Raw genomic sequence first — 13,317 nt, 5'->3', positions numbered from 1 at the left:
TCTTCTAGTACATTGATGACTGTATTGGTGTACTTGCTGCTCTCGCCCGGAACTGGAAAATTTCATTGACTTTGCTTCTAATTTCCACCCTTCTCTCATCTTCACATGGTCCATCTCCGACTCTTCCCTTTCCTTCCTTGATTTCTCTGCCTCCATTTCTGTGGATAGGCTATCAACCAATATTCACTATAGCTACCTGAACTACATTTCCTCACACCTCACGTCCTGGAAGGACTCGATTCCATTCACCCAGTTTCTCCGCCTCCATCGCATTTATTCGGATGATGCAACTTCCCATACTAGCGCTTCTGATATGTCTTCCTTTTCCCTAATCGAGGATTCTCCCCATCATGGTTGACAGGACCCTCAACCATGTCTGATCAATTTCACGTACTTCTGATTTCACCTCTTCCCCTCCCTCCCAGAACCATGATCAGATTCCCCCATTCCATTTCTGCCATTTCCACCACATCCAGCGTGATGCCACCACCAAACACATCTTCCCCTCCCGTCCCCTCCCCTTTCAGCATTCTGAAGGGACTGTTCCCTCCGCAAAACCCAGGTCCACTCCTCAGTTACCCCCAACACCTCCCCACTTTCCTAGGGCAATTTTCCATGCAAGCGCAGGCGATGCAACACCTGCCCTTTTACCTCCTCCTTTCCCACCATCCAGCGCCCCAACACTCCTCGCAAGTGAAACAGTGATTTACGTGTACTTCTTTCAATTTAGTATACTATATCCGATGCTGACAATGTTGTCTCCTCTATATTGGGGAGACTTAACGCAGAGTGGGTGACTGCTTTGCAGAACACCTCCATTCAGTCTGCAAGTGCAACCCCGAGCTTCCTGTCGCTTGTCATTTCAATTCTGCACCTTGTTCCCATTCTGACCTTTCTGTCCTTGGCCTGCTGCAGTGTTCCAGTGAAGCTCAATGCAAGCTTGAGGAACAGCACCTCATCTTTCGACTGGGCACTTTATAGCCTTCGGGACTCAACATTAAGTTCAATAATTTTAGATCATAACCTCTTCCCTCATTTTTCATGTTTTTTTGCTTTTTTTAATTCCCCCTCCCACATCTCCCCACCACTCCCTCCCCTCCAGCCCATTTCTTTCTTAATTCCTTTACTTTGTGTTTGGACAGCTCCTCTCCTGCCATTTACACGCAAGAACACAAGAAATAGGAGCAGGAGCAGATCATATGGTCCATCCTGCTCCATCATTCAAAACGATCATGGCTGATCAGAGGATTCAACTCCACTTTCCCACCCGCTCACCATACACCTTGATTTCCTGAGAGACCAAAAATCTGTCTGACCCAGCCTTAAATGTATTCAATGATGGAGCATGCACAACCGTCTGGGGTGGAGAATTCAAAAGAGTCACAATCCTTTCAGTGAAGTAATTTCTCCTCATCTCAGTCCTAAATGATGGGCCCCTTGTCCTGAGACTGTGCCCCTGTGTTTTAGATTCCCTGACCAGCAGAAATAATCTCTCAGCGTCTACCCTATCAACCCCTTTGAAATCTTATATGTTTCAATGAGATCACCACTCATTCTTCTAAACTCCAGAGAATACAGGCCCAATTTACTCAGTCCCCCATTATAGGACAACTCCATCATCCCAGGGACCAATTTAGTGAACCTTCACTGCACTGCCTCCAATGCAAGTATATCCTTTCATAAATGTGGAGACCAAAACTGCACACAGTATTCCAGATGTGATCTCAGCAAAACCCTGTCCAATTGTAGCAATACTTCCTTATTCCTGAATGCCAAACCCCATGCAATAAAGGCCAATATGCCATTTGCCTTCTGCATTCCTTGAACAAGCACACCCAAGTCTCTTTGAACATCGACACTTACAAGTTGCACACCTTTTAAAACATATTCTGCTTTTCTATTCTTACAACCAAAGTGCATAACTTCACACTTCCCTACATTATACTCCATCTGCCATCTTGTTGCCCACTCACTTAACCTGTCTATGTCTCTTTGCAGCCTCTATGTGTCCTCCCCACAGTTTACCTTCCCACCTACCTTTGTATCATCAGCAAACTTAGATAGGTTACTCTCTGTCTCTTCATCTAAGTCATTGATTTAGACTGTAAATAGCTGAAGCCCCAGCACAGATCCTTGTGGCACTCTGCTATTTACTGCCTGCCAACTTGAAAATGCCCTGTTTATGCCCAGTCATTGCTTCCTGTCTGTCAAGCAATCATCTATCCATGCTAATATATTACCCCCAACTCCATGAGCCCTTATCTTGCCCATTAACCTTTTGTGTGGCACCTTATCGAATGCCTTTTTGAACACTTCATCCAGACACATCTTTTGCTTCTTTACTGGTCCCATTACCACTCCCTTTGGCTTTGTACCATGAAACCTTGTGTCCTTTAATCTCTCCTGCCCTCCACCCTATCACAGAATTTCCCTTTTGTTCTTCCTCTCCCCTCCCCACTTCACTTGCTCAAAACCTATTACATTTCTAACTTTTGACAGTTCTGATGAAAGGTCCCGGACCTGAAACATAAACTCTGTTTTTCTCTCCACGGATGCTGCCTGACCTGCTGAGCATTTCCAGCATTTTCTGTTATTGTTCTTCATGTACATACCATTACAAAGGAATAGCCAATCCACAAGGACTTCCAACCCCTCGGGCATGGAGGGATCTGAACAGTTTGACTGTGCACAGCTAAGACCATTGCCGGACTTTCACAAACGACACATCTGGATTACAAGACACATTTACTGTTAGCATAAACTTTAGAAATGTGTATTTGGTTTACTCCTCTTAATTCAAAGTTATTTAACTCAAATTGTTGGACTGATGTAATTTATATAGTACTGTATTCTTCACATTTGTTTACATCTTAATTGAAATTATTGAACAATTCAATTTTTTATTGTGAAAAATGACTAAGTGATCAGTAGACTTTACTAATCACAGTATCAACTTAAGAAAAACAAAAAATTCATATATATTAAAGCAAGCAAGAATCACATTATTCTAACAAAAAAAGTCCTCTCCTTCGTGAAAGGTTGATTTTGAGGTTATTCAGGTGGACATTATTGGGAAATGGGAGATATGTCCCATCCAGTACTGAGTTTAATCCTTTCCTCACTCTACATTTAGACTGACTACATCTGACATTCCAGTAGGGGGGGATGTCCCGACCCCCTCCCACCCCCGCTGCAATTATACATGGGGCAGTCACGGCGAGAAACGGCGCGCCTGCCCCGGGCCTATCAAGGCCCTTAAGTGGCCAATTAACTGGCACTTAAGGGCCTTCTCCCACCACCATGGGTATTTTCCCCTCGGCGGCCAGGCGGCAAAGGCCTCAAGAACCCCGCCTGGTAAAACAAGGCAGCTTTCTTGCAGGCTGGGGGGGCCCTCCTGATCGTGCACCCTGTGCCCCACAGAGGGCCGCCCCCGAAGCCCCAACCGCCCCCAGTGCACAATACTCCCCCTGCCCCTCTAACCGATCCCCCTTGCCTCGCTGGGGCCCAGCGGATTATCTGCGATCTAACTCCATATACTTGCCTTTGGACATATCCCTTAACATCTTTGGATAACAAAAAATCTAACAATCTTAGATATAAAATTTACAATTGATCAGGCATCAACTGCCATTTATGAAAGAGAGTTCCAAACTTCTACCACCCTTTGTGTCTAGAAGTGTTTCCTAATTTCACTCCTGAAAGATCTGGCTCTAATTTTTAGACTATGCCCCCAGTCTTTGAGGATTCAACCAGCGGAAGTAGTTTCTTTCTATCTACCCTATCTGTTCCCCTTAATATCTTGAAAACTTCAATCAAATCACTCCTTAATCTTCTAAATTCCAGGAAATACAACCCTAATTTGTGTAATCTCTCCTCATAATTTAAGCCGTGGAGTCCAGGAACCATTCAGCTAAACCTACACTGCACTTGCTCCAAGGCCAATATATCCTTCCTAAGGTGTGGTGCCCAAAACTGCTCACAGTGCTCCAGGTGTGGTCTAACCAGCGCTTTATATAGTTGAAGCATGACTTCTAACACCTTGTTTTTTAGTCCTCTAGATATAAAGGCTAGCATTCCATCAGCTTTATTGATTAATTTATGTACCTGTTCCTGACATTTTAATTATCTATGTACCTGGACTCCTATGTCTTCACTGTTTCTAGCTATTTGCCACTTTGAAAGAGCCCTGTTCTATCCTTTTTATGTCCCAAAATGGAGGATCTCATATTTAGAGTCATAGAGTTATACAGCGCAGAAACAGGCCCTTCGGCCCATTGTGTCTGTGCCAGCCATCAAGCACCTAAGTATTCTAATCCCATTTTCCAGCACTTGGCCCATAGCCTTGTATGCTATGGTGTTCCAAGTGCTCATCTAAATACTTTTTAAATGTTATGATGCTTCCTGCCTCTACCACCTCTTCAGACAGTGTGTTCCAGATTTCAACTACCAACTGGGTGAAAAAATTTTTCCTCAAACCCACTCTAAACCTCCTGCACCATACCTTAAATCTATGCCCCCTGGTTATTGACACCTCCGCTAAGGGAAAAAGTTTCTTCCTATCTATGCCCCTCATAATTTTGTATACCTCAGTCATATCTCCCCTCAGCCTTCTCTGCTCTAAGGAAAACAACCCTAGCCTTTTCAGTCTCTCTTCATAGCTGAAGTGCTCCAGCCCAGGCAACATCCTGTGTTAAAATCCATATGCCACAGTTTTGCCCATTCATGTGATGTATCAATAACTCTTTGTGATTTCATACTTCCATGTACACTGCTTACAATGCATCAATCTTTGTGCCATTGGCATATTTGGATATATGGCTTTCTATCCCATCATCTAAGTCGTTATAAATAGGTGAATAGTTGAGCCCCCAACACAGATTCTTGCAGGACACCACTTGATGCCCTGATTAACTAACTCAGTGTGTGTAGGGATTGAATCTTGGACTTTCCTGATCTCTCGGGCTCAGCTATTCACTGGGTGACTTGCTATGCCTGGGCTGCACTTTCATGCTTCAAATTCTGATGACATCCATAAATTTCTGTAGTGAGGTACACAGACTGATCATTGAAGGCACTACCTGCTTATAAATGGCCTCAGCTCTTGTCCACTGATTGGAGTCATGTCCATAGGCATTTGTTTTGAAGTTGACAGCCAATAAGAATAGTCATTTCTTGATGCATAGTTACAGACATCATTAACATCACAGAACAAAAATGGCATGACACTGAATCTTGGCAAGCAACTGCCAGCAGCTCCTGAAAGCCACAGAAACATAGGAAATAAATTAAACAATGAAACATAAAACTGAAATCTGTGTAGTTCTGTTGGATTGGATTCATATAACATGTTGTACTGTGTACCATACTAGTTAAGCACTGCTCCCAAATGCCAAGAGGGACAGTGGATTTCTCTAATGCCAAATAGGATTACGGTATTGCTGTTAAAAAGTGAACAAAACTTAAATGCTGCAGTCCAATGCTACATGAAATTCCAAAGTCCATGGCTTGGTCTCAAGGTTGAGAAAAAAAAATCAGCATTGTATGCAAATACAAACATTTTAGGAAGCTTCATTGCAACACAAATACTTTGTTTATCTCACATGTTTTACTGGGATGCAGCACCAGGTATTATTTTCCTTGAGTCCCTTAATGACATTAAAACTGATCTGCAACAATCACGTTTTCAACACATTTAAAAATGTAACAAATTTGTTCAGGACTGAATTAACATACCTAAATCTTGTCCATATGCACGTTTGTTGCCTTGCACAAAGAGGAGAGAGTAACCGACATATAGCTGTTTAGTGCTGCCTGGGCACAAAGGTATCTCTATAGTTTGACTGTGTCGTGTAAAGATAAAACCTTGGATATCTATTCTTGATGGTCCCGGGGGTCCCCAGTCTCCTTGCTTTCCTTCGGGCCCTGGATAGCCCTTTGGTCCTAATTTTAAACAAAAATAGCATTCGTTCCATTTGTAACAAGAAGAAGAATTATTAAGTGAGGTTATTGCCTGATTTTTGGAAAATGCTTTTACTAGCTCCTGTAGGGTAATGTAAGCAATCCAATTACGTTCCTGTTCCCATATCATTGTAAAACTAGCCTGTAGGAGGTAGGCAGAAGTGGTCCAGGAAATGTATTCTCCTACTGACTTTTTGAGGAAGTTGTTGGTTTCAGTGTGTATGTCTCCTTATCAAGGGAGTGGTGAGCATGTCAGAACTGATTGGTATGAATCTGTGTCCCACTACCTATTGACAAGGTACGTTACAGCTTCAGTGCTCTTTATTGCAGCACTGCCAGATTCCCTCAGCAAGAACATTTAGATAACAATATATAGAGTCTGTTTGAGTACTGAGTGTTGGAGGGGGAGGGAATTTTTAACTCTCTCCTTCCAATGGAAACAGGGCACTAATGATTTAAAATCGAGGTGGTGAGACATTGCCGCTGCACCACTATATTTCCTAGGGCCTGCTGCTTGGCAGCCAGGCAGCTGCCTGAATCAGGTGGCAGCCTCATGAAACATTGCAAATCAAGGTCTTGCAAAAGACCCTGATGCAATTTTAATGTCCTAAGGAATGGAGCATGCACTATCGACTCTCCTTTCAGCAAAACGTAGAGAAGACGTTTCCACTTGTTAGGGAGTCCAAAACTAGGGGACATAAATATAAGAAAGTCGCTAATAAATTCAATAAAGAATTCAGGAGAAACTTCTTTACTCAGAGAGTGGTGAAAACATGGATCTTGCTTTCACATGGAGTGGCTGAGGTGATTTTTTAAATGGAGAGAAATTGCAGAACTCTGAGATGCAGAGGGATCTGGGTGTCCTAATACACGAAACACAAAAAGCTAGTATGCAGGTACAGCAAGTGATTAAGAAGGCAAATGCAATGTTGTCCTTTATTGCAAGGGGAATTGAATATAAAAGTAGAGATGTTTTGCTACAATTGTACAGGGCATTGGTGAGACTACATCGAGAGTATTGTACAGCTTTGGTTGCCTTACTTAAGAAAGGATATAATTGCTTTGGAAACAGTTCAGAGAAGGTTCACCTGACTGATTCCTGGGATGAGAGGGTTATCTTATGAGGAAAGGTTGGACAGGTTGGGTCTGCAACCATTGGAGTTTAGAAGGATGAGAGGTGATCTTATTGAAACATATAAGATCCTGAGGCACTTGACAGGGTCAATGCTGAAAGGATGTTTCCCTTTATGGGAGAGATTAAAACTAGGAGGCACAATTTAAAAATAAGGGGTCTTCCATATAAGACAGAGATGAGGAGAAATTTTTTCTCTCAGAGGGTTGTGAGTCTGTGGAAGTCTCTTCCCCAGAGAGCGGTGGAGTCAGGGTCATTGAATGTTTTTCAGGCAGGGGTAGATAGATTCTTGACAAACAATGGAGTCAAAGGTTATCGGGAGTAGGCAGTAAAGTGGAGTTGAGTCCACAAACAAATCAGTCATGATCTTTTCGAATGATGGAGCAGGCTTGAGAGTTTGAATAGCCTACTCCTCCTCCTAGTTCGCATGTCCATATGATTAGCATGGATTTAAGGGATGGCTTATTTAAGGAGGGACATACTTGCATTGGAAGCAGTTCAGAGAAGGTTCATTAGGCTGATTCCTGGGATGAGAGGTTTGTCTTAAGAGGAAAGGTTGAGCAGGTTGGGCCTATACTTAATGGAGTTTAGAAGATTGAGAGGTGATCTTATTGCAACATATAAGATTCTGAGGGGCTTGACAGGGTAGATGCTGAGAGGATGTTTCCCCTTTATGGGGAATCTAGAACTGGGGGCACAGTTTCAGAATAAGGGTTCTCTCATTTACGACAGAGGTGAGGAAGAATTTCTTCTTTCAGAGGGTCGTTAGTGTTTAGAATTCTCTTTCCCAGTGAGCAGTGGAGGCTGGGTCATTGAATATATTCAAGGCTGAGTTAGACAGATTTTTGATCTGCAAGGAAGTCAAGGATTATGGTGGGGCAGGCAGGAAAGTGGAGTTGAGGCCACAATCAGATCAGCCATGATCTTATTGAATGGCAGAGTTAGTTCGTAGGGCCAAATGGCCTACTCCTGCTCCTATATCTTATGTCCCTATAAGTACATGAGGAGAAAGGGGTGGGATATCTTGACAGAGCAAGGTGCAGTATGTTGGCAGGAGACTCGTGTAGGGCATAAGCACTATTTCTACGTTGTAAAATTTTATGTAATTCTATGTAAATCACGGAAGCCAACTGGAAGTGGTCCAAAAAAGTTCAGTTCTATTTTTTTGCAGGACTAGGGGGAGCAGAAGAGCCTCCTGACAACTTACTCAACTCCACTTTCCTGCCTGACCCCATAACCCTTGACTCCCTTGCTGAGCAGAAGTGTTCCTCTGTATTTAATAGATAATGTGGACTGCTGCTGACCCAGCCACCAATGCCCTCAACAACTCAACCACCCACCACTTCTGGGAATGTACTGTCCTCTATGACCTACCTTTCTGACACTGGGGTAAGCCAGTGCCCACTATTGCTCTCCCAAATAAAATAAAGTACCACTGTTTTGACTGAACAGTACTTGGCAAATCTATGGGCGATATTTTATGCTCTCCCCCGTGGTGAGTTTTGGAGGTGGGGAGGGCATTTAATCGGGCGAGATGGTGGTGGGTAGGGTCCCTGGAACCTTCCCGCCTCCACCCCGATTAAGTCAGTGGCAGGAAGGCCCATGGTGGCCTTCCCACCTCGCCACCACTTGAGGCCCTTAAGGGGCAATTAATCCCGAATTAATGTCACCCGCCGAGATCCCTATCACCTCCATAAAATTCCCCCCAGTGTGTGTTTTTTTACAAACATGTGATGGTGTAATTCATTTTAAATTATATAATTGTGTCAACTGCATGTAATATTATAAAAATGAAATGAAACATGCCTCTTCTCACTATCGTCCCTCCCAATTAATAATAAAGATGAGTCAAAATTTACTCATAGTTATTTGAAACTGTTGTTTCGTTTACCTTGCAGTCCAGAAAATCCTGGGGACCCCTTTGGTCCTGGATGTCCTCTACCTCCAGGAGGCCCATTACGACCAACTGGACCAGGTGGACCTGGGTTTCCTGTAAAACAGAAAAAAGTTACAGTATCAAGTTACAATAATAGCAACTTGCATTTACAGTGCCCTGAATATAAGAAAACATCCCACAGTATTTCACCAATGCACAATCAGACAAAAATTGACACAGAGCCAAAGAAGGAGTTTTTTTTATTCTCTCATGGGTTGTGTGCATCACTGGCAAGGCCAACATTTGTTGCCTAAGTAACCCTGAGCAGGGAGACTAAAAGCTTGGTTAAACTATCAACATCCTGGGGGTTACCAATGACCAGAAACTGAACTGGAGGAGCCACATAAATGCAGTGGCTACAAGAGCAGGTCAGAGGCCAGGAATTCTGCAGCGAGTAACTCACCTCCTGTCTCACCTGTCCATCATCTACCAGGCACAAGTCAGGAGTGTGATGGAATACTCTCCACTTTCTGGATGGGTGCAGCTCCAACAACACTCAGGAAGCTCGACACCATCCAGGACAAAGCAATGTGCTTGACTGACACCCCATTCACCACCTTCAACATTCACTCCCTCCACCACTGACGCATAGTGGCAGCACTATGTACCGTATATAAGGCTCCTTCAACAGCACCTTCCAAACCTGTGGCCTCTACCACCTAGAAGGACAAGGGCAGCAGATACATGAGCACACCACCACCTGCAAGTTCCCCTGCAAGCCACACACCATCCTGACTTGGAACTTTATCGTCGTTCTCTTTATCGTGCCTGTAATTATGACTCAAATATCAAGTTCCTTTAGAGTTTAGAATGTACCAATACATCCAGGTGGGCCAGGAGATCCAGGAGTTCCGCTTTGTCCTTCAGACCCTGGTGGACCTTGGAATCCAGGGTCACCCTTTACCGGTATTGTCAGTATCAGGGATGGTAACCCTTTTGGACCTAAGAGCAAACATAAGAACTTACAGGCAAAATAGGAACAAATGCAAAAAGATACATTTAAATTGTTAAAAATTGTTTAAAGGAGATGCCCATTTTCATCACAATTAATGAACCAGTACCAAAATTGTAATAACACAAAGGTCCCAAATCTCCCTAGATTGTACTAATGTAGAAATTACCAATGTCATTCTTCTCATTATTATTGAATTGGAGAATACCAGAATGACAATCTTGAAGTTTGGATTCCTAACTTTGAAGAGAGGTGTTCAATGAAAACTGTACTCCATTGCAACAGACACTATTACATGCCTTTGCGTGAGATTTTACAATGCGCTTTTAAAGGGACACCAAAATGAATTTCAAAAATTAAAAACCACTTCTGACACCAGGTGGGATATTGGGCTAAATTCTACGCCACCCCAGCGGGTCGGATGGTGGTGTGGGGGAACGGCCCACCCAACTGAGGCCAATCAATGGCCACTTAAGGGCCCTCACCCACTTCCACGGGTATTTTACCCATGGCAAGTGGGCATGCTGGGGACGTGAAAGGCCACCCAGCGATAGCTGCCTGCCTTAATGCGCACCGGGGCGGTGCCATGGCTGTCGGGCGCAGGCTGTTCGATTGAGGGCTGCTTCCGCCTCCCAACCCACCCCTGGGACCCAAGACGCACCCCCCTTCCCCCCAAATGACCACCCTTGCCTTGCTGGAGTTGCCCAATTCCATCGAAAACCGACCTTGGATCCCGGCTCCATGGCATCCTCCTCGGTCGACTGGGCTGCAGTCCCAGCAGTGGTCACCGCTCCCAGTGGCGCTGCTGGGACTAAGAGCTACCAGCCCACTGATTGGTCGGCAGCTCACTGAGGCGGAATATTCTCCCTCAGGCGGGTGGAAGTCCTGTCTCGGGTCAATTAAAGCCCAGGGACCCGTAAAACGCAGGTCGGACCCCTGGGCTAGGCGGAAGCAAGTTTGCCACCGTCTTTTACGTTGGTGGCGAAGTCCCGTCCGCCTATGGTAAAATCCAGCCCATTATCACAGTCACCTTGCTGTTCATAAATAAAATGTCTTGCAAGATATTTCAGTTCATGACTCAATCACTTTAATATTTTCTTCCCCATTCTTTGCTCCCATTAATGTGTAAAGTTACCTGGGTGCCCAAGCAATCCTGGTGGTCCTGCAACTCCTGTCTGGCCTCGGACTCCTTTGTTACCTTGTAGACCTGGAACAGAAATGTTATTAAAATTAGAATTAAATTGAATATATAATACATAAATAAACTATTTGACCCAAGCAGCCCATCGGAATCTGATGTCCATTCATTAAGACATGGATCCATATTATATTTTTTCCTACCTCTAATATAATTTCAATGCAAATGCAAACTTTTGATTCTTCGGAATTTCCTGAAAAGTTTTTCTTTGGCCTTCGAGCAGTGTTATGCCCATTTTTACCAAGGAAATTCATGCATAACTGATTTAAATTGGTTTTACGCCAAAACAGTTTAATGGATGAATTTTCTCAACAATTTGTGCCACTTTCTAGAAACATTGACTAAAACCCTCTATCACTCGATTTCATGGCTTCTATCCCTCCCCCACCCCCCTATGTAAAATATCAGTTTGTGTGCAAGTTATGATCTAGTGTTCATCTACGCCTGAAAATTTAGGTGCAGCACCAATCAAAGTCACCTGATATTGAGATAACTGAGATTTCTGGAGCACCATAGTGATTTTCTTAGCGATTTTTAATCAAATTTTCTAACTGAGACCTGACTTTACTTTGTGATGAAACATAGGTATTAGGACTTAATTAGGTAGAATTTACATATAATTAATACATTATACCTTTTAGAATTAAAGATTGAATAAATGGTTAGTTTTCAAGACTCTCTGAAATTCACTTTTAAGGGCAGAATTAAAAATCCATAAACGTCCCTGTTACAATAGAATGTGAACCAGAAACACCTTTTAAGTTAAAAACCCCATTCCAAGGTCTCTGTTACAATGGAATTAGAAGATGAAACACACCGAGACATGCTATACAAGGTCCGTACTGATAACTATATTAGTTGATAGTGTTAGTGATATAGACAGACTGACTTAAGAGGATGGTACAAGGTACCATAAAAGCACAATTACAGATGATAAATCACAAAATGGAATGGTACTTACAAAAACAGATGCCAAGTAAACCTAATTACAAACATTTTGACCAGATAAAAGCTCACAACTTCAATAGAAGGGAATTTTCAGCAAATAAATTAAGTGGGAATGGTAGTACCATATATGGATAACAAAAGCAGGAAAGGTAACACCTACATTCCAAAAGATGAGATGACAGATTAGAAACAGTATAAACATGAGAGTTTTGAACAAAAAACAGAAAGTATTGAATTCCTCATCAGTGCTTCTCAACCTATGGTAAGAACGGCTGACTGCATGACAGGAGAATTTTACTCTTAACCAAGAGTGTTTTGTCTTGTTAAGCAGGAGGGGAATTTTACTTTGAATTTTGATGGATATTCTAAGATATTTTGCTGTAGCATTGTCAAGGTGGAACGTTTGGATTGTATTTTAGAAATAAGATTATGTTTTACATCTCTTAGTAATCTTTGATATTGTAGTATACTTAGCCACTTAAAGTGTATTGCATGTTCAATTCTTTAATAAATATATAAAAGTTAATAAATCATCTCATGTAGCCAATGCTACAAGAACCCCCTCTCTGTGTCTCCTTAAGTGGGAAGATACTTATTGAAGAGAATTTCCCAGACCCTTATAATTATTTTAAAAATAAGCTATCTGGAAGATAGTAATATTCTCAGTTAGTTTTCTTTTATTGAGGGAAGACTAGTTCAGTTCCTCAGACCCAAACAAATGTCTGTAGGAATCTGTCTAGTTTGAACTTAATTAAGGGAGACATAGGGATATACATTTGATTTGGTTTAGTCCCTACATGGGTTAAAGTCATAAATCACTTCAACTTAAGCAAAGTGCTGTCAGTCTCTGTGGACCTTAAAATCTTTAGATCCCCAACCCCTCACCCAGATGTTTAAAAAGACCCTTATTCAGCATAATAATGATAGAGAAAAAGGAGCATTAGAGGCGGGAGGCTCTGAAAGTGAGGCGGGAAGTACTGACAGAGTACACTAGTACAGCAACACAATGGCTGAGTAATTCCTCAGTGCGGCTCCCACTCTTCTGGCGTTACTTGTCCAGAAGTGCTTCAGAAACCCCATTTGCGCAAGTTTAGCCAGAGAATGGCTGCAATGGCTTCTCTTCCTGTTCTTGCAGCATTACCTCTGGTGTCCTCCAAGAATTTATCCTTGGCCCCCTCCTAGTTCTCATCTAT

The 13,317-nt window shown here is 42.8% G+C and overlaps 1 protein-coding gene across 7 annotated transcripts in view; it reads right to left on the bottom strand.

Moving 5' to 3' along the window:
• The window catches only part of LOC137375383 (collagen alpha-5(IV) chain-like), a 228,792-nt gene that overhangs the window by 17,991 nt on the left and 197,484 nt on the right, over positions 1 to 13,317 (bottom strand). For all 7 annotated transcript variants that reach the window (XM_068042500.1, XM_068042501.1, XM_068042505.1 and 4 more), the window contains exons 45-50: positions 11,114 to 11,185; positions 9,843 to 9,968; positions 8,982 to 9,080; positions 5,734 to 5,940; positions 5,079 to 5,256; positions 2,613 to 2,727 (exon numbers count right to left, since the gene is read on the bottom strand). In XM_068042500.1, the coding sequence (XP_067898601.1) occupies positions 2,613 to 2,727; positions 5,079 to 5,256; positions 5,734 to 5,940; positions 8,982 to 9,080; positions 9,843 to 9,968; positions 11,114 to 11,185 (797 nt within the window). The remainder of the gene's footprint in view (positions 1 to 2,612; positions 2,728 to 5,078; positions 5,257 to 5,733; positions 5,941 to 8,981; positions 9,081 to 9,842; positions 9,969 to 11,113; positions 11,186 to 13,317) is intronic.

Source organism: Heterodontus francisci, chromosome 11 (assembly GCF_036365525.1).
Source record: "Heterodontus francisci isolate sHetFra1 chromosome 11, sHetFra1.hap1, whole genome shotgun sequence".
Classification (NCBI taxonomy): Eukaryota; Metazoa; Chordata; class Chondrichthyes; order Heterodontiformes; family Heterodontidae; genus Heterodontus; species Heterodontus francisci.
Note: the sequence above shows the minus strand (reverse complement) of the source record. Positions and strands in the feature narration are given on the sequence as shown.